The sequence below is a fragment of the Aptenodytes patagonicus genome, chromosome 8 (genome assembly GCF_965638725.1).
Source record: "Aptenodytes patagonicus chromosome 8, bAptPat1.pri.cur, whole genome shotgun sequence".
Lineage (NCBI taxonomy): Eukaryota > Metazoa > Chordata > Aves > Sphenisciformes > Spheniscidae > Aptenodytes > Aptenodytes patagonicus.
In genome coordinates, this window is record NC_134956.1 from 9564894 (window position 1) to 9591912 (window position 27019).

Below are 27019 nucleotides of genomic sequence, written 5' to 3' on the forward strand. Positions count from 1 at the left end.
AAAGACAATACTACTCTGAAACCTAGCTTGAATGTCATCAGCATGTTCTTCCCATGATGGAAAGGTTGCAGTATAAAATGGTTTAAAATTATTAGACATAACTAGATAGGAAAAACAGGTGGTTTTTTTATTACTATTGCCACCTATCGATAAAAATGTAGAATTGCAAAGAAGTTTTGTTTCTATGGTACCAAAGTACAAGGAAGGAATATCTAAAGCGATTTTATATTTATTTTCTGCCAAAATATTTTATATATGATCCTTTTTTTTTTGGACTTCCTATTTATCAAAGTTGAAATTAGGACATAGAAAACGCTAAATGAGTCCTCCCTGCACACATGCTTTTCTGTGGTCTCTCAATCAAAATCAAGTAATATTTTAATTTGTTCATTTTAAAAACATAAAAAGCTTTACCAATACAGTCAGACCTGTAGTTTCTGAAAAGAAGCAAGCCCTCATTGCTCTATGTCAACTTAACTGGAATAGTACATTAACGGAAGCTCAGTGTAGCTAAATTAGAGAGAAATGAAAGTACTCCAGTAAACTGAAGATTTCTCTTATTCAGCGTAATACTGGAAAGAAAAGAAATCCATGTTGTCCTTATGTACAGGCATCTTTACAGTCATTTTCTATCAAAGAAGAGTGATTGCCTGGGATGTGCATTCAAGCGTTGCCATAGCTCTGTGAATCTACCCTGACTCATTCTTTTCTGCTGAAGCTACATAAAAAGAACAATTGCAGTAATTCCTGTTTGGACAGAAGAGAAGAACCAGTACAGAAGGAACCCCGTTTTTCTTCACAATTGCAAGCTTCTTGATTAGTGTTTTTGTTTTTCTTCTGTGTATTAAGCATTCCTCATACAGATGGCCTGAAGATCAGCCACTCTCAGAATCTTCTGTAGCGAAGGTTACCAAAAAGTCTATAGCTCTTGTGAGAATACTAGACCCATAAGGGCCAGATTCTGCCGTTCATGAACATGTTGAATAATAGTTATACTTTGTATGTAGTCATTTCAAGAAAATAGATTTACTTTTAATTTCAGAATGGTTAAGGATGGCCAATTTTTTCTCACAGCCATTATTTTCTGCTGCCAAGCAGTAAAAGCTGAAAAGAAATGGGAGATACTTTCTACCACCCATGATTTCATATCTTTATACAGTGTCTTGTCTTTATGTGTCTGTATGTGACACAGAAGGTTCCAGGGAATCTGTCCTTGAATGCATGGCAGGTGCATTTCATTCCGTAGTAGATGGTGCGATAACACAAGGGCACGATAAGTGTTAGGTTACGTCCTGTTCTCGGCCACACAGTAATGCTGTGAGGCTAATAGAAATAATTTATCACGTAAGAGATTTTTTGGAAAGAAACATGTCCATATGGCTTAGCAGAATAAAAGAAACACCTTTTAAAATAGTACTATTGATTTCTGCTAAAACTGTAGATCATGCTTAAGTATTATGTGTATATTATTTATATTTAAACATACACTAAAATATATATTAAAATGTAATAAGTAGGCCTTTGTAGTCATATGTAGGAGGTGTTACTGAATCTGAAGAAAAGGCAGCCTAACCCTCTTCTATTCACTGACAGTTTGATTTTTTTTTTTTTTTTTACCAAAAATCCTTATTATGCAAACAAGGAATATTATGTTTTATACCGGCAAACAAATTGTCCCAAGTAAAGCCAGGATCTTTTCCCTTTCTGGTATTTAACTTTTCAAAGCTGATCCTTTATTTTTATAACCAGCTTATATACAAGTTCAAGGGTTTTTTTCTCCAAACCCTGGTTAGAGAGAGATTTTTTTACAAGTGTCCTCTTCCATCACCTTCACTGTTCTTTTTATATCATTTTAAGAACAAACATTAGTATAACAATAAATAAGGTCCTTCCATGTTAAATATTCCTAGTCAAGATGCTAAAAGCCCTCAGGTATTTTGAATGACACAATTTGAAGATTTAGGTTCTCCTTTTTGTTTCCCATCCATAAGCTAAAGAAGATATGGTAAAGATTTAATTTCATCACTAATTTGTTAAAAACGGCGCACAATCTTGAATGCCTCTATTCTGGCCAGAGCAAAGTGACCCTGATGATCCTGCTGTTTAAGGTATTTCAAACTGTGCCTTGAAAACAGGAAAGATCCAAAATCTCATATTACTTTTAAAATACAAATCTGTCTCATTGAGGCTGGTCACGCTTCAGTTTTTTAATCTTCCTGTTTGAATCCAGCCTCTACAGAACAGCAATTTGAAAGGAAAATTTGTGAATATACCAGTTTTCCAGTAACTGAGGCTTCTGGTGATCTAGGGTCTAAGGAAGATTCTTTTATAATTTCATAGAGGAAAATGTGCACATTGTATCTGAAAATAAATGCCTTTACAGCACAAATTTTGTTCTTCATCCCCTTTTTTCCTTATTTTTTTTGATGTGTTAATGATTGTATATACGTGACCTCAGCACTCCATTCAGGGTTTTTTTTGAGTGAATTCAAATGGAGTTTGCATGCACATCTTTCTTTGAACAAGATCCCAGAACATGCTTTGAAAAAGTGACTCCCAATAATTTAATCAAAAGGAGTTTGAACTACTGATATTTCTAGGAGTGGCAGATATTGTAAATATTTCACAAATAGTTAAATCTGCTATTGTTACAATAACACATAGAGTAAATACATCTGCTTTGTACTGCTTATACCTTTTTTTTCCCCTTTTTTCTCACATGTATTGCTTTGGTATTACTGTATTATTAAAAACATTCAAGCAAATGTCACTGTCATACGCAGTCCTTAAAATTTATGATATCATCTATAAAATTGCATTTCAGTATGAAGGTCTAAGGGAAAATGAATATGTCATCATAATGACACACCGACCAAATTTTTGAAGCGTTCTAAAATAGATGTTTTCCTTGTCAGGCAAGACAGTGATTTACTTAATCTTTACTCCACATTATAAGCCACAGAAGATTATATTCAGCAGTAGCGTTTAGTAAATCCCTCAAAATGCTTTTCATGCTTTGGTGGAAAACCACTAGCTTATGTTTTTCCAGAGTTTCTTGTTCATTTTGAATATTATCTTTGTATTCATAAATCTAATATTAGTATATAGACTAATGTTTTCAGTTTCAGGCAAATTGAAATGTGTATTTGTACAGTCTAACATTAAACAACTCACAGACTTAGGTTGGGAGCTATGACTTGGGAAACATGGTTTGTAGGTAATGCGGGGAGAGAGGTAAGCTCCTCCACAGAATGCTTCAGAGCATGTGGCAAAATCCTGCCTCTCTCCCCTGACTGAACAGGGAATCTGAAGTTAGATGGCGGAGTCACAACAATTCACACATTTGTATTCACTTGTATTTGTTCTCAATTTGTTTTACCATACAGAATTAGCGTGTGGAATGATTAAATAATAGGGCTTTTAAAGACAGTTCTCTGCTAGTGTTGGCTCAAGAATTTAACCCCTATTTATCTAATTCTTGGGCTTTCCTCACCACTTGTTCTCGGAGAATCTGGCGGTCTGACGGATGAATTAGAACAGTATCCCAACATATATAGTATTAACATTTATAATAAATTGCCTAGAGCATTTTGCTCTTTCCTCCTGCACTTCTGTTTTGCTGTTGGGATTTTTTGTTTGGTTGGTTGGGTTTTAGTACTATGTAGTTTGGGTAGGAGGAAAATCCTTGTGATCTAATAGCAATCAGATTCTAGGGGCATTTTGCTAAATAATTCTGCTGCTAGCAAAATAAATCCCTGATTGCAGAACAAGGCAGCAGATAAGCTGTCAGGTCCTTTTGAAAACTTCGAATAATGCTGTGCAAGTACGAAGCTGCAATTACGTAGTATATGAATACATTAATACCAGTTTAAGTACTGTGGATTAACTAATTTATTTCCCCCCAGTAGACTATATTTCCAAATATTAACAGTGTTTTCTCATGTGTGTGTTGTGTATTGAAATGAGGATGGCAGCCTTATGCAAAAAGTTCAACATATAGTGTACATAGCCCTAAAACATTGGGGGATCCCGCTGTAGTCAGTAAGAGAGAGCAACCGCAGATTTCACTGGAGATAGTTATGAAGTATGTAGTCATTGGTTTGTTTATTATGGGTTTCTAATTCCTACTCCTTCTCCCTATTGTGGCTTGCTGCCACATCCAGATGATTGATGTTGCTGCCTGTCTCATCTGGGGAGCATACAGTCACATTTCAGGTAATATAAACCCAGGAAGTACCAAGACTCTCTTATGATTATTATTACCGTGCCACTTTCAGCCAAGTTCAAAGATCAAAGGTGTAAAAGTAGGCATACTTTCTGGATGCTTAACTAAAGCCTGTGTGTCTGTCTTCTGGCCAGCAAAGATAGATGGTTATTAGTAGGCAACAGTTGGTATGTTTTTGTTAGTGTTGTTAATGATAAATAAGCTATGTATAATGTCACTAAATGTTCTACTTTGATATTCAAGAAGAGGGATCCTGATTTTGTTGGGACATTGTATTACTAGGGAATAATGAAGCTGAATTTTGATTGACTTTTTGCAAGCTCTGGATGGAAAGACACATACGGCAAGCAAGTATGTTTCAGCTTAAGCTTTGTTTCTTTCAATATAGATACTAAGGACATTTTCTGTAAAGAACATTGGCATGTTGTAGTTTTTAATCTCTGTTCTAAATTGAAATTTTAGAAAGCCTCTTTTTCTGAAAACAGAGTAATATGGTGAGCCTCTATATGAAAGATAGGAATATGACAATATGTGTACTTTCTCTGTCTTTGCATATACCTTGCAGAGTAGCATGTCCTGATATTTTGTTGACTTTGGGGGAAGAGTGTTTTTCGTGGAGATTACAAAAAAATACCGTGCTCACTATAATACCTCTCACGAGATTGCTGGAAAAACAACAAAGCTTTCTCAGGAACCTTTATCTGAAAAATAAATCTGTGCAGACAACTTATTTCAGCAGCAGATGTCCATTGCTAAGCTTTACAAATTAAGGGCAGTTCTGTGGGGAATCCCTAGATCCAGTCTTCCACTTGTAGTCAATAATTGTTATGGACAATAAATTGTGCCTTTTATCTCTATTTTTCAGTAGTCGAACATTCTGTTTCCTCTACTGAAAAATAAATAATTTTGCATTTATTAATTTAAGCAATTGAATCAATACTTTTCTCTGTTGAATGTCTGCTATTAGCTTATAATCATAAATAACTGGAATTTGTTAATTGCAAACACATTTGTAAATATTATATATAGTCCTTTAAACCTTAAATGAAAAATTTCTCTGGGATTTTTTGTTGGAATTTTTGTTTTTTGTTGGTTTTTTTTTCTTTAGCAAAGAGCAAGTTAGAAAGTATAAATCAGATTTTGCATAGATTGGCTTGCTCTACTCCCATAGCAGAGTGAACTAATGGAAATACGAAATACTTTGCTTTCTGGCAGAACTCCATATCAATTTACAGCCTTATGTGTGCATGAAAATCCCCAAAGCATCTTAAATGTGACTTGGAAAGAGTTTCTTTAAATGTTGTTGTGCCCTTCGTTGCCTCTTCCTCACCTTTTTCCTTCCCCCCCCCCCCCCCCCCCTTCTTTTTTTTTAACTGTCTTACAGTAAGGAAAGCCTGAAAGATTTTTGTTGATAGGACTGTTTTTTAAGGACTAGGAAGATGTTCTGGTTATTCCTGACTAGGAAATATCAAGTCATTTCTTGTTTTTCCTTTGCTTGAAGATATCAAAAGTGTGAACTTACTTGTAATGGAAGCTGCATTGCTGTATCTGAGCCTATTAGAAACACTGTGGGTGAAATCATCTCTCTGGAGGTCAGAGAGCATTAGCTTTCATCTTAGGATATGCAGTTCGAGTGCAAGTGTGCTTATTTTAGGTTGTCACTGTAGAAAAGCACTGATTTGGTGTGGCTCTGAACTCATTTTTTGGCCCATGGGCAATAAGATCCTATCCTGTATTACTTCAGTCTTCTCTATCTGTAAAACTATGTTTTGCTGTGTGAAATCTTATTGCAATAAATGGATAAAAGAGTAGAAAATGTAGTTCTACACACTCAAATGACTTAGTTCTGAAAATAGGTTATTCATTAAGCTTTACCGAATATTTAAAAGGAAAAAAAGCCAACTTGCTTCTGAGATACATCATCAAGAGATCAGATTTAAAGAGTCTGAATATAAATACTCTAAAAATTCTGCACTGGTGATGTCTCAGCTGAAGTACTGTGCCCAATCTAGGTTACCACATTTTAAACAAGATGTAGAAGAACAGAAAAAGTTCCAGGGAATGGGGGGGAGGGGGGGAAGTTTGGAGAATGTGGCCTTACAGGAAAATTTGAAACAGCTTGGTTTATTTAGTTCAGGACAGAGAAGAATGAAGAGAGCCTAATAATAATATGAAGTACTTAGCAGTTGAAAAAAAAAAAAAGGACAGACAGTAATTGATTGTTTTCAGTGTCTGCTAGATTTAGCTTAAGACTGAGATGCTTAATTTTCTCTGGACATGAAAGTAACTGCAGATGCAGGAATGAGCTTTAATATTTAGGTTGCAATTATTACTAAGTAGATAAGAGCAAGGGTTACGTGACTCCTGCCATACAGCCCATTACTCAGTTGAGGCTGTTACTAGAATAGCTACATAACTTGATCTTGGTATCCATCTGTTGGAAGGAGAGTGGAGGTCTCTGAATGCCACAACACAGCTTCCTTTTGCTCTTATGGCAGACTGTTACTCAGCCGTTGTCCCCAAGTCTTCTGCCCAATGGAATAAATGGGCAAGATTTTTGCCAAAGGTTTAGGATAGATGCTAAGAAAAGCTCCTAGACTATAAGCATAGTTGATTTCTGCATTAGCTACCTAGACAGGTCTTTAACCCTGTCACTGGAGAGATTTAGAAAACACATTAGATATCTGTCACAAATAGCCTAGATGTATTTTATCTAGTCTTGGAAAAGGTAGATGGAGTTGCTGATCTCTGTTGGTTGCCTTAAAATAATTTCTAAGAATTATTTAAAAATTCTTCTGTACATTCAAAATATTCTTTCTGTTCTAAACTTATATTACTCAAATGGTTTTGGCTCTGATTTCCTCTGATGGCAAAACTGCGCTGCAGAATGTTAGGGTGGACCCTCGAATGAATTCAGCTGAATGTTCTCTCTGTGAGAGAGAACGTGTAAACATGCAACTATATTATCCTCCGTACTGAAGGGCAGCACTGTGATGGGAGCTGCATCTGCAGTCATGGTATTTGCAAAATGGAACACTTGTGTGTGGATTTGGGAATAAGAAGCTTCAGAAATGTCTGTAGCGAGCATGTATGCCAGCAGGATAACGGGTAGTGTCTCTTCGTATATGCTAGATGTGCTCGTTTCAGTGCTTGTATCTGAAACAGCGTAGCATTTCTTCTTTCTTCAGCATTTTCTCAGCTCTCTTCCCTACTCAGTAATTTTAAAATGATATGTGATAGTTAAAGAGGTGCTTCCTATTTTCTAAGTTAGATAATGGATGCAATGTTTAACTGTTGTCTTCTAGGGCAGATTGGAAGGTGGAAAAAATGTATTTGGAAATGTTTTTAACACATGTTTAAGTTATCAGACTGGCCGGTTCTAAAACTGATTGTGAATTGTATTTCTGGATACATACCAGGTATTCTACGATCTTAAAATATAGTCAGTCATTTGTAGCTATTTTGTATTTTTCTTTGCAGAAAGCTCACACGTGTCGGCTGCTGACAGTAGCTGCATCATAACTCATATGTTGTACTAATATTATATCAAGAGCTAGTAATGGAGAATGGAATACTTTAAAGAGGCTACATCATGATTTCATTATCTCAAACACTCAGCCTTAAATAGTGGCTTCAGAATATACATACACAAAATACAAATAAACTTATATTCTTCTACATAAAGTCTTAATATATATTCCAAAGAATATATATATTTACATTTTAAAAAAAAGTGAAAAAGCAATTTAAAAAAAAAACAGTAATTACTATTAAATCAGTCCTATTTAGATTCTAGGCCTTTTAACTGAAGTGAGGGCTTTATTTTCAAGGAACCAAAGACAGAAGTAACTCAAGCCCAGGAACTATCAAATGGCTCTTTTTCCTCGGGAGTCCCATGCTGTCTGACCGGGGCCAAATGTTCTCTGTGGTATTTAGCAGTAATTGCAGCATAGGCACAACCATAAACAGCAGCTGCCAACATCATTAGACACACAATTCCACAGACAACTCCAGTTATTACTACAGTGGCAATTGCATGACGCAAACTAACAGGCCTTGGCTTTGGTTTGGGTTCACAGTTGGAACGGCTGTTTTCCCCGTGTTCATTGTGATGAGCATGCTTCAGAGAACTTCTGTGCTCAAAGCTATGGTGGTGAATGCTAGCCAGATGAACGTGAGCTGTCGTTAGAGGGCATGCCCCAAACAGCTCATAAGGAACTTTGAGGAGGTCCTTTCCCTTCCGAATCCCTGGCGTTGAGCAGATAATGCCATCACTTATTCCTCCTGAAAAAAAAACAGATTTATGGTCTTAAGATTTGCTGGTTTCTGAATTATCTTAATGTAAAATTAACAGAAACCTGAAGTAAATTTATCATCAGCTTTGACTTTATACTTTTAAAGATTTATCAGTGGCGAGATTATTACGCTTTAGCACTCATATAAAAGAGTATTTGCAAGAAGCAATTCATCAGGAATTGAGTTATCTATGATTGTATGGGTGTAAAAGTAAAAAACAACAGTAAGAACTGAGTCACAGATGAAAACAAAGAGGTATTGTTAACAGCAAATTCATCCCATTCAAATTCATACCATTATTTCTTTTTATAAAGAGAAATGGAAACAATATACTTAGTAAAGATTTCCCACTTGATTGAAATATTCCATGAAATAGTCATTGTTCTGACATCATATGCTAACTGTAATGAAGCAAAGAGAAAGTTCAGTAAGTTGTATGTATACATGAGCAATTTTTTTGAAGCAAGGCTCACGGTAAGAAAATATACAGAGATCTAAAGGAGTTAAGATTAATCAATCTATTACCCTCAAATGGTAAATTTCATGATTGCTTAGAGCCAGCTTCTGCTCTCTCCCAAAGGATGTTTTTAGTATAACGGGAAGTAAAGTAGGAAGCCTCAGTCCTGGTAAATCACGCAGTTGTTCCTCAGCATGTAGAGGAACACACGTAGCCTTCAGGTTTCTAATTAGTCTGTACACCACGGCTTTAGGGGAATAGTGTGTCAAGGAGTCAACAAGGCCAAAAACAATGTTTACATATTTTAAAAATTTAACTAATCAAATCAGCTGAATTTTCTTCCTCTTCTCTATCCAAAATAATCCACCTTTCAGCTAAAGCCAGGCATAGAAATTTTCATCCTGAAAAGACTTTGTCTGAGAAAGTAGTGAATACAGATGGACCCAAACTGACATCTGGAGACTACTCCACAAATATTGATGATATTCCAAGACAGATATGAGCATAGCAGCTTGTCTCTTGGTCTTTAATAGCCAAACCCAAAGCGTGGTTCCAGACACCTCCAATGTGTTAGTTTGAATGTGGCTATAGGTAAAACTCCAAATCCTGCAACTGTGATCGTTCTATGGATTTAAGTAACTAAATATGTGTGCTTGGAATAGAAGACTGGAGTCCCACCTGAACTGAAGCATTCTCTCTAATTGTTTACAAGTATGCATCAAATGAATATTTTTTTAGTTGGATTAAGCTAAAAATACTGAAATCTTTAGAGTTATATTGGACACAACAGTCAATACTTTTAGATTCAAACAATATTCCATCTCTAGCAATATTTTGTTAGGACTTGCAAGAAATCTCTGTAGAACCACAGTACTATTTTATCGTAAGTATACAATGTAAGTAATGGGAAAGATTAATGTGCGGTGTAACTAATTTTTCTTCATGTGATTAACACAAGTAATTTTAGGGAAATATGAATGTAGAAGAAAATGTAGTATTTGGGCTTCCTTTAAAACTTGTAGCTAAAATGAATTTGTAAATTCCATATCACTTCATTTAAGTAATCTGTGCAGAGTTTGGAAAGATGGAAAGGCATCACGGAATTTCTAAACAACGTTGGTTTTTGAAATAAATTACAATACTTATGCTGCTGGCAGAGTAATTAAGATAATCTGATATGTTTATCTTGGATCATTACACTCTTCTCACAGAGAAGTCAGAACCCCTGCTGAAATTTGTTGTAGGGAATGGTTCCAGCATAATACAACTAAAGCCCTGGGATAATGTAATATTTTACCAATCCAAAATATTAAGATTTTAACCCTGAGAGGAGTTTGCCTTTTGTGTTTTCTAAAAGGTTGCTTCTGGCAGCGGCTTTATCTCACCCAGAGACTATTCCTGTATTAATTGTGTCCCTGCATAGCCAGTACAGTTTTCCAGCTGGCCTGTAGAGTCCTGATGCCTGAAAATGGCAGTCCATTCAATCACAGGCAGCATGGACCATCTTCACATACGCTGTGTTGCAACATGCTCCGTGTCACTTCCATACACAGATAGATAATCAGTAGTTTGATCACATGCAAGCATCAAAGCCTGATTTAGAGAAAAGCAAATTGCCCTGCTGTTCTGAATTCTCAGAGTCTGAACGTACCTCCTGGGAGAAAGAAATTCATTTCTTTTAATACTTAATTCCTTTAGAATTAAATCATATTCTCTTTTCTACAGCATAACTCATGAATATATTTAAAAGCAGGTGTGACCAACATATGAGGCTACTTTTATTTATAAAATTCACTTTTCCCCATGTGATGGCATTACATATTTCTGTCAGGAAATTGTCAATCAATTTAGTACCTCTTCTGGTTAACAACAGATTAGGAAGCAATACTAGGCAAGAGTAAACTTGACCAAGGTGTAACATACATTTTTAGGTAAAGTATTCTTAAAATATTGAAGAGCTACTAAGTGATAATTTGTAATTAAAATCCTGAGTTCTCTAAAGTTAAATTGGTATTGATATCTGTCTTGATGTTTACCCTTATGTATCAGGTAAAAAGCTTTTAAACAGTAGGTTGGTTTCTAGCAAAAATATACCATTAGAATTAAAGCAAGTGTATGTGCACAAGTATACTTGTCATATATAGAGATATGGATAGATATGTATACACACACTGTACACATGTATTTCCAGAAAGTATCTGTACATACTATATGATTGTGTGTGTATACTTTATCTTTCTCTTTGTACTAATATAAAGTTCCTCTATGATTCTAGTTTGCCACCTGTATTTATGAAAGCACCTATATTCTGACCTATGCATAAGAATATATTTTGGTGTGCTTATTTGAGGGGGGTGATCTAAGGTGTGGGGTAAATTGTACTGTAAAAAGTAGTGAAGATCAGTTAGATGCTGGTTAAGCGTTCTCATGTGCATTGTATGTAATGAGAAGAATTCCTTACCTCTGTATAAAAAGCTCTCCAGCCACAGTTTCAGCCCAAAGACATTACAATTACATTGCCAGGGATTATCTTTGAAAAGAATCACTTTCAAGTTTGGAAGTGACTCCAACAGAACTCTTTCCATTTTCTGAAGTTTGTTATGCTTCACAGACAGCAGTGTTATATTCCCTGTGCTGTTTCCAAAAGTCTCAGGCAAACGTATAATGCTGTTGGATGACAAGTCCAGTTCTTTTAGGTGTGGGAGGAAACTGAAAGTCTTGTTTTCTATATAATGAATCAAATTTCTGGTTAGGTTTAGAACCTGTAGATACCGTAATTTTTGGAAAGCACCTGGTGCCAAACTTGAGAGAGAATTATTAGATAAGTCTAAGATTTTTAGCAACGGTGTTGCAGTGAATGCATTTTGGTTGATTCTCCAAATACGGTTATTCTGCAACTGTAGTATCTGAATTTCAGGAGGTAAACGGGCAGGAATTTCAGTAAATCCTCTATCCTTGCAGTCTGCAGTCTTTGAAGCTGTATAGCATAGGCATTTGTCGGGACATCCATGAGCTGCATATATTAACAAGATGACACTCAAAACCAAAAGCCAATTACCTGTATCACAAGTGAAAGAAGATTTAAAATTAGTTTAAAATGTTTGTCTTTTGGCAATATACGGGTCATTAACTGAGCAAAGAATATACAGCTCCATTATAAACATTAATGTAGATAGCATAAAGAGAGTTCATTTCTTTTACAATACATTAGTAAATTACAGATAGTGTTGAAGTACTTTTATAATGCAGAATGAAGTTAGTGCTTCCATGGTCTTAAAAAGAAGTACTTCCCATGGCTTTATCTTAAGTACAAATGGTTTTCAGGAGGATTTGCCATCAGCAGAGCAGTGATGTTTGAAGAGAATGTAACAGAGTTTCTAAAATTATTAAATTGGAATGTTTCTGTGGTAGTAACAACTTCGAGCCATCTTGTGTCAGAAGAATTGCAAGTAGAACTTTTATTTTTCTGTGTTTTTACTAATTGTGCTACCTGAAAAGAATTAAGTTAACGTGCCGTAAAAAGAATAACAAGCTTCAAAGACATTGCTATAAAAACAGCTAACAGTACTTTTTCAGCAATCCAGATTCTGTAAGTTTGTTCTTTAAAATACCTATGTTTATACTTATTGCTTTAATTCCCTTATCTGAATGCCAGCTGTACTTCCCATAGATATACGTTTCTACACAATCAGCAAACATTTGTCAAGAAGCTGTTAAAAAGATAAATGAGTTGACAGGAGTACTTAGTAAAAGTTAGTATTTAGAATTATCTTCTGCTCCCTGATGTTCAGGTCAGTTTTAACTGAAAAAAAAATAGTTTTTACCTTTCATATCTTGCTAATGATCTTACTTTGAAAACAAGGTGGCACTTTAAGCTATGTTCCTATGCACAGCATGAAATAAAAAAAAGATCAGATGATACTGAATAATTAGATTTTCTTTGACTAAAGAAAGTCAGAATGATAAATCTTTTTGTAACATTTTTGAGATGCCTCAAATAATTTTTACTATTTCAAAATAAAAAACATTTTAGTTAGTTACTACTTGAAACCTTTGGAAATTAAAGGACATACTGCTTATTGACTTACAGAGATCAAACATTAATTAGTAACGGGGAATACCATATTAAAGGAATAACAGTGTATGATTATAACATTGAATATGACAAATGTATAAATGAAAGTTTTATTCTGAGACTACAGTTTAAGTCACAAACTGCTCATTAATTTTCACTCAAAAATGAAATTATTTTTATATTAAAATTATACATAATCTTCTGCAATACTGAATTCAGCATTCTTGCAAGCAAGGTAAGCAATATTTTCAGTTCATTACATTGTTCTGCAACAGTTGGCATCAGAAACTGAGACACGGTTTCCAATGTAGCGTTAAAATAAACACTGCTTGGCAAGGAAATGCTTAGACAAGAGAAAAAATTCATTATTAATCTGAATGCTTCGATATCTCACCTTTCATTCTGCTTTGCTTGCTCTTCACCTTGCAGAAGATTCAGTCCAGTTTTCTGGTGTACAACAGTAACAAACACTTTGTTCTGATTCCCACTTCAAATCTGTAATGTGCTCATCCAGTTTCCTTTCTGTGGTGTTTTTTTTTAGATAGTATCTGTGGCTTGTGTAGAAGTGCAACTATTTCTAGTGAGTTACTCCATCAGCCTTTGATTCTTTCTTTACCACAGTCTTTCCCCCTCCGCCGACCATTTATGACTCTCAGAGACTTACTCTGCCTCTTAATCAGTCAACAGGCCATGCAAAGAGTGTCTGTCAACTCTAACTGGACAGCTGTAACATACAAATAATGACCTGATAGCCTTGCCTTTTCGATTTATTTAATCTGCCTCAAATGCAAGGCACAAAAATAAAGCCGCCTTTTTAAATCCAGTATAGTTTCTGAATTCTGGTGGATTATTAGCTATGCTGTGTCAGTTTTTGCAAGATCAGATGACTCTGAACATGGATTCTGATTATCCTGGGCTGTGACTGGAGGCAGTGGAGTGTATAATATCACTAAGAATAGGCCTGTGGGTTGATGACATGGTTTTGACAGTGCACTTGTTTGCTCTTCTAAGCTTATTCATCTGACATCCATTAGTTGTGCTGACAGGATTTTCTTGCATGGGAACACAGGACTGGTGGCTCCTTCCATAAAAATGGCATACATACTGGTATGGTCACCAAGAATACTGAACAAATTTATTTATTTTCAAAGATATTGGAAAGAAATGGCAGATGATATTTAAATTGTACTTCATGTGTTTGTATGGTGCCTTGACTTGTCCTCTTGTTACTACTTCAGTACAACTCATTCATACTGTACCATCTACAACAATAAAAGGATTAATGACTTGTGACTTTGAAGGAACTCAAAGGAATGAGAGATCTGGTATAATAGAGCCTTTCAAGGCCATATGATCACTCCATCTGTTAGCTGTCTTATGGAGAGGGAAGTTGTGCAATCAAAAGCTTTCAGACCTATTCTTATATGTAACATAGCTTTCTTGGGTTCAGATTCTGCTTTTAGGTGCTTTTGAAAAGGTCACACAAAGCTCACTTTCTAGGGCAAAATTTATATGCTATAGGCAATGCTATGGAAGGCATCATGGAAAAGTGAGATCATCAGGTCCAAACTGCTGCTGAAAGCAGGGTCTTACAAGAGGTTACCCAGGGTCCTGTCAGGCTGAGACTTGGATATTACCAGCAAGGGAGATTCCATCACTTCTCTGGGCAACCTACTCCAAAGTGTAACTGTTCTCAGCATTAATAATTTTGTCTTACATCCAGACAGAGTTTTCCTTGAAGCACCTTGTGTCCATCACCTCTTGTCCTCTCACCATGCATCCTTGTGAAGAAAGTAACCCCATCTTCTCCATAACTACCTTTTGGTTACTGAAAGTCTGTGTTTAGATCCCCGCCACCCTCACCCACAGGAGAGAGCTGTAACTGTTATTGTATGCTTTGCTGAATTGTTTCTGACACCAGTCAAGATACCCAAAGAAACAGTGAATACTGCTGAGCAGTGAAGGAGAATGTAGAACAACTGACGTTCTGTAAAGTAAACATGACTGTTCATCTCGAGGATACTAGGATTACTGCTACAAATGGCAGACCATACTGTCCTTGACACTCTTGATGAATGACACATCATCCCGATACAGGATGAAAGTCTGCGATTTAGTGTAGAGGAATACTGTAGATGTAGATTACCTGGTACCATAGTCATACTAAATAACTCCAACTTTACAAAGGAAGGGGGAGATAAGTTTAAAGATCAGCTGTAATGTACTTTAAATGAACGTCAGGTTAAAGCAAAAAGCTTCTCTAACCTTTGTCGCACAACACATTTTTTTGCTATTTCCTTTCCCAACCCATGTGTGTGCAGACATATACAAACATACAAACAGACCTATCTTAAATAGCACCAGTGAATCATTTTAAGGAAGACAACTAAATGTAAAAAGGGCTATTATAAAATATCATCGTCCTTAGAAGTTGTAGCCTTGCTAGCTGCACATACTCTGCTTTGCTCTTTCAAAGAAAAAAATTTAGGTCAGATACTTGTTGCTTGAGATGACATCCCACTGTCCTTGCAATAACTCATCCCTTGTATAAATGATAGCCCTTTTCATGACTTTTGATTATATTGCAGGAGGTACTAGCTCTTACGTTATTGTTTTCTGGTATGATAAGACATTTTTACACTTTTAAATTCTCTTTGGTATCTAAAATTTTATTTTGGCTCATGAATTCAAAGGGTTTATTTTTTAAGCTGTTTTTCCTTCTTAACTAATGTTTGCTGACCAAGTGAGCTGACAAGCTCCCACAGCAGTTTGTGTCATCTAACAGAGGGCTTAAAGAATGTCTCTTAACTGCCTCTCTTATTTTAGGTAAGTCCTTGCTACTATAATTGTATTATTTTTAGCACGCGCCATATTAAAGAGATGTTCATAGGACAAGGTCACTGAAAGTTAAGCGCTGTGGGAGGTTCAGTTCCAACAATAATGCAGAGGTTGTTTTATGTACTCTGAATTATGGTATAAGAAGTTATTACTTGTTTTTAAATCTTCATGCCGAGTTCAGATTTGGAAACGTATGATTAAATCTGTCGATTTGCTTTTCATGTAGATGTGGCTATTTTTTCCTTATATTGAGAACTCTGAATGCACGTGTTTTGTAAACAGAAGTTTCCCCAACCTATAATCCATGTCCTATTCCCATTTATTAGAAATAATACTTTGGTTATGACAGAGAAGTCTGATGTGGTGAAAATTATAGTTGTGACACAGGTAGAGATTTGCCAGAAACAGAATAACCATGAAATCTACTCTACTTCTGGCCTTTTGAACAACCAGCAGGATTCTTTTCAGTTGTCTGATGTGGTGCAGCAACTGTGTTATTGTGCCTGCCTAAATTAACTTGTGCCTTGTAACAAGATACGTTTCCCATTGCAAATAGCAAGACAGCCCAATGAACTAATATCCTACCCCTGTTGGCTGGTGGGGGCAGTTCAGTGTTTGCTTTGCCAGCAAATACTGTTGCAGCAGTTACTGCCATCTGCTTTAAAGGAGTAGTATGTGTAAGAATAATCTCTTTTACACAAGAACATTATGTTAATTAAACTCTAGCAGAAATATTTTGAATATTTAAAAGCTACAGCATTTGGATTCCACTGCGTTGTATATCGAGTCCAGGCAGACATGATTATATAAAAAAATGTTCCTAAGACCACAGCAGACAATTCCTATACATTCTTTTTATTAGATTTATTTTCCTTATGCTTTTGAGTGGGAAGGTATTAAAACTGTGACACTTACAGGGAAATCACATGTGCTTTCTCCTTACTAACGTGTGTCTCCAGATTAGTGAAACAGCTAAGCTCTTGCTGAAGACCCTAAATGCAACTCCGGGCAGTGCAGACTCCTCTTCATTTTGGTTCAGGACAAAAAATAATTCATATTTGTTAGTGAAACAGCCCACACCTCTGTTGTTAAAAGTCTCCCCCTTTAATTGGCACTTAGAAAAAATACAGTACTGCATCATGGAGAAAGATCTTATCCTTTCCCAGCTACGAGTCAAAATGCTGTGCAAAGATGACAGGACATGAGAAACCCTTGAATCGCTCATGCTTTTCTTGTACTTGTACTCTAAGAGCTCAGGACCCTCTCAGCTTTTGCCTGGCAGGGTACTAGGTTTTCAAAAGTCGACAAAAATTAGAGGAAGGCCCTGGATCCCACTTCTGCCTACGTTTCACAAGAGAAGTGTAAGCCAATGGATCAGACCAAATTTGGCTTGAGGAAGATTTATACCTTAAAAAGATGGCCATATTTTCCAGCAGAGGTGGGTGCATGGATTTCTTCAGACATCATATTGCTTAGGTAGGATAAGGGGAGAGTAATACCAGCTAGAGTTTAATAACATCGAATCTTGGTTATCACACAGCATAAAGAGACACCGTGATGTCTAAAAATTTGTTTGCGTCTGTCCTTGGCAGTTGTTATGAATTGTTTGGTGGTATCCCTTCAAGGTGAGAAACAGTATTTTGTAACTCTCAAGATGAGGAAACAGGCAGGCAGTTGTGATTTTGTATTTTGGATCACTGACTTTGAGGGGAAGAGCCCAGTTTTCTTCTTTCCAGTGGCTTGTTTTGCCTTACTCTAGATACATCTGGTACTTGTTTATACAATGCATAATTAATCTATGAAATGCATTGTTGGAAGTTATCCTTGGGCCAAAAGATTAGTAGGATTCATATATAATCTGAAGCCGTAGTTACCTCATGGGGCAAAAAATCATTTAGAAGGGGTATAAACTTTCACTCTTAAGGGCTTTAATCAACCACTAATGACACGAGTCATGGAGAAAAACCTTTCCCTGTGGGCAGGGTTTTTTTTCCATAATTATTATTTATGGGAATTTTTACACCTTCCTCTGACACCTCTAGAAGAGGCCAGTGTATGAGATGTAATAGTGGACTAGATGAACTGGAACATACTGCATTCCGGGTGGAAATTTACAATGGGGGAAGGGATAGCTGGGCAGACTTACAGCCTGCTAGTTGCAGCAAGCTGCGAACTGGTGAGGTGTGTGCTGTTGTGTCGGGCGATATCGTTGGGGCTGACTATCTGAGCACCTCAGTTTAGGTCAGAACTCTGTTCATCCCCAGACCGCTCTTCTGGTTTGGACTGGAAAATTCTTTTAACATTCATATCCAGGTCTTTGCTGGTAATCTATAGGCAACTGTTTGGGTCAGTCCTTTGCAGTTTTTTTCAGTTTTTTGCTCCACTAAAGTGATGCAAGACTTTCAATCATTACGTAGATCAGTCAGCAATTTGTTGTGATATCGTAACTCTAATATAATGTCATTAGGGGTTGGTTTGGCTTGTACTCCTTTTCCCATAACTAAATGAGCAGAAATACATGAAGGTGAGAAGGGGTTACTTGGAAAATGCTCAAGCACCAGCCTTACATTATGCTTCGGTAGGTAGAAAGTTTATTAGAAGGGAGGCAAGGCCTTCAGAATGAGGAGAAGCACAGGGAATAGAGATGCTGGGCTTCTTTACCTTAATTGCAAATTAGATGAACTTGCAGCAAGGGGCAGATTATGTGTCAGCAGAATATTTTTTCCATCACGGATAGCAGCAGGGGGTGCAGATTCAATTTTCAATCATTTTCTGACTAATGACAACCACCTGTTATATATGCTGAGCATCCATAGATATAGATAAAATGTATCTCCAGTACAATTAGAGTTAATGAATGAATTCATTTTGCCGTTGTTGTAAATAGAAGAATAGATTGCTTGACATAAAGCTAGTAGAAATGAAAGGAATAAAACCAGGAGCTAGAAAAATACATGTAACAGGACAATACATAAGGACAGGTGTACATTTCGTTTTATCTCAACATTTTAGATGCTTCTTGTCTGCTCTTAAACATGTTAAAATTGAGATCACTCACTGTCATTCTAGGTACCTTACTCATTCTACACTGAAGACAAAGTTCTTTTCTAAGCTTTTACTTAGTGTTTTTGTTTTCTTATTTTTATATTTAATATGAATTTCTATTCATGGTCATAGCTCACCCTGGACTCAAACTTAAGAACAAAATACAAATCTCCTGTGCATTCTGAATGGTTGATTTACTAGGCCAGTTCTTGTAAGAATTGGAAGGATTTTTCTTGAACAACTTCCTGTAAAATGTTGAAATGTTCTCAGTGTATGAAGAAAGATTGTAAAGTGCAGTAAATGTTTCTTAAACTGCTACTCACCAATTGTGCTACAAAATAGAACTCATACTTCATTAATTCCTTTTGTGCTTTTAAGGCAAATCGTAGTAGCTAAGGAAAACTCACTGTTAAATGTTGGGAACTCCTGTACTTACAGGCTCAAAAGGACTCTTCCTCTTTGCCCTAGTAGTCACTTGAACACGGGAACTTGCAGAATTAGGGATGACATTTACTGCAGTAAAAAGTCAAATAATTAAACTTCTGTTATTCTTGCAACACTTTGGAAATAGCCATGGGATTTTTTTTCATTAATTTAAGCAAGGTACTAAATAGCTTGACATTAAAATTATGCAGCTGATAAACAAATATGTAATTTTTGTGGATTTAAACGTTGGCATATACTTAAGTATTCTATTGGGTCAGGAACGATGTGCTCAGTAGCTTTGGATTCAAGCTTTGATGGAGTATCTCCCTTTGATGGAGTCTTTCTACAAGAGAAAAGCTTGAAGCCTGTAACTCCTGAAAGAATCTTAATTGTCTTGCAGCAGGTAATGTATGATGTACCATCTGTCAACTACTTTATAATGTGCATGATACCAGACTATAACCCTCTTCAATACTGGTATGTAGCAGTTGTAACTAGCAGACCTCTGAATATGATAGATTAATAGAACCTGGAACGTGAGTGTTCATTGCTTATGGAACAATTTCACAAGTGGAGTAAGGATATTGTAAACTTTTTCCATATGACTCCAATGAACAAGAATGAGCCAGATACCTATAGTTGCTGCTGATGTTCTTCAATAGCAGATAAGTTTTACAAGGCAGTACATAGTTTGCTGCTTTTCTTGTTTCTTTGTCCTCTGGATTTCTGTGTCATCCCTGCTGCTGTAACTGCTACAGCACCAGGCACCAGAAGTCCTCTGTATATGACGACATCCTAGAGATCACATGGCATGCTGTTATCTTGCCCCCCACTCCTATTTTTCAATCTGTAGGCAGGTGTTAAACACCAAGTGTGTTTTTAAAATCCCTTTTTCTCCACAGAATGTTTTAAATTAAGTGACAGGGTAAGTCAGGTATATAGATAGACTTCTCATCCCTCAAGTTTAGCTAGTTGTGCTGTTTTCAGACATGATAAATCCTTGGGAAACTTAGCTAGTATAAAGGATAATGATGTTTCTGTTCAGAATTTGTAAAATAGACCACTGAGAGGTCTTTTTCCTTTGGGGGAAAAAAAAAGAAAAAGGAAAAACTCTTTCAGAGGGCATTTTATTAATGAGAATTACAATGCTGGAAAATCTGGTATAGATTAGCAAAGAACAGTAAGAGTGTATCCAAATGGAACTGGTTGGATAATTAAGTTCCTTTAATAGGTACTGAAATTTAAACCTCTTGATCCCTCTGACGTAAACATAACTCTTAAAAGTCATGGAACTTGATTCTAAAAGTGTAATGTGGGAGAGAAATAGTGGGATGATGATTAAGGATTTCAGATACTCTGGGAGGAAATTTATGCAGGAGTAAAACAATAGGCATTTAAATAAAGCAAAAAAACCCAAACAACCAAACCAAAAAACCCCACCCAAACCTGTAGCTATGAAATATAAAAGGAAGCTTTAATAAACCCCTGTTTATATAGGTGTGCAGTTTATACCAGCAGTAATGAAGCAACTTGACTGGGATAACCTAATGGCAAGTAAAGGGCACTAAAGATTGAAATCTTCAAGGAACATCATGTTTTTACTATTCCTACACTTTTTTACCTGTTCATGATTATCTTGTCTGTTTTGACTATATGTTCTTCTGTATGTCTGTTTTGGTTTCCTATTTTCATGCTGAGAATCACAAAGGCCCTCATTCTATGGTTTCTTTTCTCATTAATAGAATATGTTTTTTTCAATATTGATTACAATTTATAAAGTATCTGCAGTGTATAATATTTGCCTTTTCTTGACTTAGTAAAAAGGAAAATTGTTTACTGAGATTTAATACAACTGTTAGGAGGATCATACCTGATGGTATGATGGCTGACATGCTGTCTGCTAAGTAAGAAGGAAAATGTTTTAGTAAGATAGGCATAAATGATGGAGTCCTGACAGCCATAATACCGAGCTATGCCTAGTTTTTGTTTGTACTAACCAAAGTTATCTGCAAGCTTTTAACTGTAGTTTCTGTTTTACTGTCCCCTAAGATGCTGAAGGATGAACTTTCTGGGTCAAGCACATGCATTAGTTGAGAGGATAACAAATTTATAACAGTTGGAATGCCTGTAGGCAAGTATAAAGAAAAAATACTGTATAAAAGGAGATTATTAGCCCTAAAGTTCAGGCAGCATTTAAATGTTGATCTCATCTTTTTGTCTTCCATGTTTATATCTGACTTCTGCTTCATCACCACTGAGTGATGCTAAAGTATACAGGTAATACATATTATCATTTAATATAATCCCTTTTTATCCAAAGGCACTTCTATTTTAATACTATTTAATTTAGGGCATGATCTCGAAAGTTCCCAACCTAGTTGAGCTTCCTCTGTTCATATAGCTATAGCTGTCTTGGTCAAAAAGGGTGTATTTTGATCTTCTTTGTTTGCTTTCATTCCCTTCTGCAGTATGTTATTTTGGAACATAATGGCAGGGCTGACCTTGGTTACTGATGTTTTGGGTGAGACTTTTTATCATTTTCCCTTTTCAAAATGACTGTGCATTGCTCGGTGTCCATTTTCTCTCCATCTCTGTGTTTCAGCACAGTTAGAAGAGATGAGTTCAAAGAACAGTACTACTGGCTTCTGTTTCTCGAAGTACTCATCGAGAGAAGTAGGCTAACTGCTTTTAGAAGTTGCAGTTATGCATCGTGTGCCTAGTTTAGTGGACTAATAATTTCCATACCTGTGTTTTTTAGTGTCAGTAAGATCTTAAATAGGTTTTCATTAGTTACTGCTACAAGCTTCCTTTCTTTAAACCCTTTAGAAAGAAGAAAGAGCAGAGAGTTCTCTCTAATTTCTAGTTCGTGATGATTTGGAGATGTCATGTTCAAACATAGGCACTTAAGTGAACATTTGTATTTCGTGCAACTGAAGGGAGCTGTAATACAGGCTTTTCCATGGAAACTAAACACTTTGTCTACTATATGCCATCAGCTGGTCATATCTTTACATATTGTTGCTTTCTTAGCTTTGGAGTTAAGGGATACCTATTTTAGAAGAACTGTTCTGCAGACTTTCTTAAATTAAAAATGTGAAAACAGTTTTGAGAAAGAAGTAGACACCAATTTATCTGAAGGAGTTGCATAATGCTTGATTCTCTGTAATACTTGGTCTGAATGGAACTTGGCTGAAGTCAGTGATGCAGAACAACATTTCAGTTGCATCATAGTACAGTGCAGATTTACACTACAAAAGTCAAAAAACTGTTTATCTCCAATCCTCTTCATTGTAGCGTCACAGTACTTTGCTAAGGCATGTCTTACAGCTTTAAATTTTCCTAATTAAGACTTTGGGCCTGGTTCTTCTCCTAAAATCTTAGGGAAATCTTTCATTGAAGTCAGCAGAGATAAGATGAAGTGTAATTTGTACCCTTTCATCAACGTACCTTTTGAACTGCAAGTGCGAGTATGGTATGAGCTTTCTGTTTTTGTGAATAAGAATACTATGAAATGGTGAACAAAATTGACCACTCAAAGATTCAAAACTTTTTGGACCTTTTTGGACAGATGATGGCACCTGTCAGACCTAGGTTTCTAGAGTTCTTGTGAGGCTAAACATGTGGGAAAAAAAAAAAATCACTTCTGAAAGAGAGTAGCTGTTTGATTTTTATTGCTATTCATATAGTATCTTTAAGATTGATAATTACGGTAAATTAGGATGAAAAAATAATTGTGGTGGACAAAAATAAATCTTTTAATCAATATGCTGCTTCTCCACTGAAGGTAAGAGACAACAAGAGAGAAGGCTCAAGTAGGCAATGTTAGCCTTTAGAAGAAGGAAAACATTTATGAGTGGACTTCCTTTATTTCATAGAATCATAGAATAGTTTGGGTTGGAAGGGACCTCTGAAGGTCATCTAGTCCAAGCCCCCTGCCGTGGGCAGGGACATCTTCAACTAGATCAGGTTGCTCAGAGCCCTGTCCAACCTGACCTTGAAAGTTTCCAGGGATGGGGCATCCACCACCTCTCTGGGCAACCTGGGCCAGTGTTTCACCACCCTCAGCGTAAAAAATTTCTTCCTTGTATCTAGTCTGAATCTACCCCCCTTTAGTTTAAAGCCATTCCCCCTTGTCCTGTCACAACAGGCCCTCCTAAAAAGTTTGCCGCCATCTTTTTCATAAGCCCCCTTTAAGTACTGATAGGCTGCAATAAGGTCTCCCCGAAGGCTTCTCTTCTCCAGGCTGAACAACCCCAACTCTCTCAGCCTTTCTTCACAGGAGAGGTGTTCCATCCCCCTGATCATTTTCATGACCCTCCTCTGGACCCGCTCCAACAGGTCCATGTCTTTCTTATGCTGAGGGCTCCAGAGCTGGATGCAGTGCTCCAGGTGGGGTCTCACCAGAGCAGAGTAGAGGGGCAGAATCCCCTCCCTCGACCTGCTGGCCACGCTTCTTTTGATGCAGCCCAGGATACGATTGGCCTTCTGGGCTGTGAGCGCACGTTGCCGGCTCATGTCCAGCTTTTCATCCACCAGTACCCCCAAGTCCTCCTCGGCAGGGCTGCTCTCAATCCCTTCATCCCCCAGCCTGTATTGATACTGGGGGTTGCCCTGACCCAGGTGCAGGACCTTGCACTTGGCCTTGTTCAACCTCATGAGGTTCACAGGGGCCCACTTCTCGAGCTTGTCCAGGTCCCTCTGGATGGCATCCCGTCCCTCTGGCATGTTGACCGCACCACTCAGCTTGGTGTCATCTGCAAACTTGCTGCAGAGGGTGCACTCGATCCCACTGTCTATGCCATTGATGAAGATACTAAACAGTACCGGTCCCAATACGGACCCCTGCGGGATGCCACTCGTCACCACTCTCCATCTGGACATTGAGCTGTTGATCACTACCCTCTGGATGCGACCATCTAACCAATTCCTCACCCACCGGACAGTCCACCCATCAAATCCATACCTCTCCAGTTTAGAGAGAGGGATGTTGTGGGGGACCGTGTCAAAGGCCTTACAGAGGTCCAGACAGACGACATCTGTAGCTCTTCCCATGTCCACTGATGTAGTCGCTCCATCCTAGAAGGCCACTAGGTTAGTCAGGCAGGACTTGCCCTTGGTGAAGCCATGCTGGCTGTCTCGAATCACCTCCCTGTCCTCCATGTGCCTTAGCATAGCTTCCGGGAGGATCTGCTCCCTGATCTTCCCAGGCACAGAGGTGAGACTGACTGGCCTGTAGTTCCCTGGGTCTTCCTTTTCTCCCTGTTTAAAAATGGGGGTTATGTTTCCCCTTTTCCAGTCACTGGCAACTTCACCGGCCTGCCACGACTTCTCAAATATGATGGATAGTGGCTTAGCAACTTCATCCGCCAGTTCCTTCAGGACCCGCTGATGGATCTCATCGGGTCCCATGGACTTGTGCACCTTCAGGTGCCTTAGATGGTCTCGAACCTGATGTTCTCCCACAGTGGGCGGCTCTTCATTCTCCCAGTCCCTGTCTTTGCCTTCTGCGGCTTGGGCGGCGAGGCTCGAGCACTTGCCGGTGAAGACCGAGGCAAAAAAGTCATTGAGTACCTAATTCTAGTACATTTCTACCAGTGTTGTGAGAAAAGGTGTAAAATCTGTAAATTGGAACTTAAAGTCATAAAGTTCTGGGAAAAAAGTAATTGTTTTGTTGTCTCTTTTTTTCAGACTTTTAGGATTCAGACTTTCAAGCTTTTCTCTGAACCACAAATAAGAAACCACCCTCTTTTGTTTGTGATCACCTTCTATTAGAGTTAGTATACACCCACCATGTGATTTTAGAAAGTACACTATTTGGGAGATAAAAAAAAAGCTCCAGGCTATTTCTGCTATTTGTATTTGTAGACTAAAAATTGATGAGGATATGCTTTGTAAAGTTATTTTCTAACTTTTTATAAAGCAGTAGGTCCAGTATTTTTGGAAGAGTGGCCTTTGCTTCTGGATAAAAGGTTTCCCATTCTGTCTTACAGTTTTAAAGATCGAATCCTGCCATATTTTTCTCACCCAAGATTGCTTCATGCAAGTCGGCATGCTTGTTTCCGGATTGCACCCTAATCTATAACATATGATTGTAAGAATACTTAACTATTATTGCTTTCATTCATAAAATTCAAATCACTTTTCACAGAATGTGAAGTATCCTTCCTCCTGTTTCACAAATGGGGAAGTGGAGCACAGAAAAGTAAGGTGGTTTGGTCACGGTTGCACAACAGGTAAACAGCAGAGCAAGGAACAGACCCTAAGCCTTCCAACTCCAGTTCAGTGCTTTAGCCACTGGACCTCCCTGTCTTCATAGGCAGATGTTCTCTGATGGAAGTTTCACAGAAATCCAGATGCCATGGGATAATGTCCTTATATATGAAGATTGTAAAACAAGACCAATGTTGTCATTTAATAAAAGAGATTATTTTATAGATATAAGACAAGTTGACACATTTTAAGCAATGACAATGCTGATGTTTCCTGTTTTTCAGAGATTAAGATGGGCCGAACAATGGAGGGTTTCCCATGGTAAAAGTACTGCTGTAAATGTTTCTTCTGGTAATGTAATTAGGAAGTATTGGCTCCAGTTAATGTAACTTAAACAAAACATGTTGTCCTCGGCAAACTTGTTAAACAGGCATAGCCTTGTCTAAAAAGAAAACAGGGGCATATAGTGTTTCCATGGAAACTCGGTTAAAATGCTGATTTGTGGATATGATCATAATCAGAACCACAATCTAACCTGATTGAATTAAATGAAAAAGAGTCTTAGGTATGAAGTCAGCACAGTATAAAAGTATCTTTACACATGCAGAAGTCATAGTCTTCTATCCTTATAGATGCTTTCTAACTGTATGTAAAAGCAGGGAATAAAGCAGGAAAATTTGTGTGGGACCCTTCCCTTTTTCCCTCTATGATCAGTTGTACCATTTTTAATACAAAAATCAAGATCAGAATTTAAAATAAGTCTGTTTAAATATACTTTATTGAAGTTGGTTATAGCTTACCGCATCTCTAATGTGTGTGTTTGATTTCCTTTTTTTAATGAAAGGGAGAAGGGCTTTTCCCTTAGGGTAGGGCATATCAGCTCTGTACTCTGAAAGACTGGAGAAGATAATCTTTGCTTCCCTTATAGACATGCTGAGAAGATTTATTAATTCTGAAAAAGATTCTGGCACCCTTGCTTGTAAAATAGCAGTAAAATGCAGAGTTGATTGAATTGACCCTATTAGAAAATTAAATATGTTTTATAAAATGTTATAGCAACATTTCCAAGAGAACATCTGTAATTTAGAAATGTCTACATTTTGGAAAGTATTTCAAAGTTATTTTGATGCCTAGGAATACATTAGAGACTTCAGAATAACAACCTAATGTTTACCAATTGCAGTGTGAAATAAGTGCTTCTGGAAATCCCATCAGTATCAGTCTACCTTTGGTATATGCCTTAACAGCTATAAAAATCTGGCCTTTGGAAGGCTAACTTTCTTTGTAAGTCAGTGATAGGTTTGCCTTTATATGACAACATAAGTTCTGAAAATTCTTGCCAAAAGTCCTTTTTTTGAGTGGAGATTTGAGGACTTTTTGCATTCTCCAGAGCTCCATTCTGGAAGGTGCTAAGTATTCTTATCATATGCTGGGCATTGCTTAACTC

At 37.1% G+C, this 27019-nt stretch overlaps 2 protein-coding genes across 4 annotated transcripts in view; one reads left to right on the top strand and one right to left on the bottom strand.

Moving 5' to 3' along the window:
• Positions 1 to 27019, top strand: part of CACNA2D3 (calcium voltage-gated channel auxiliary subunit alpha2delta 3) — a 479723-nt gene that overhangs the window by 392564 nt on the left and 60140 nt on the right. The window lies entirely within an intron of this gene.
• Positions 8076 to 16546, bottom strand: LRTM1 (leucine rich repeat transmembrane protein 1). The gene is made up of 3 exons (XM_076346775.1): positions 16477 to 16546; positions 11440 to 12036; positions 8076 to 8509 (listed from the first exon to the last, which is right to left on the bottom strand). The coding sequence occupies exons 1-3, from the start codon at positions 16544 to 16546 to the stop codon at positions 8076 to 8078; spliced, it is 1101 nt and encodes a 366-aa protein (XP_076202890.1).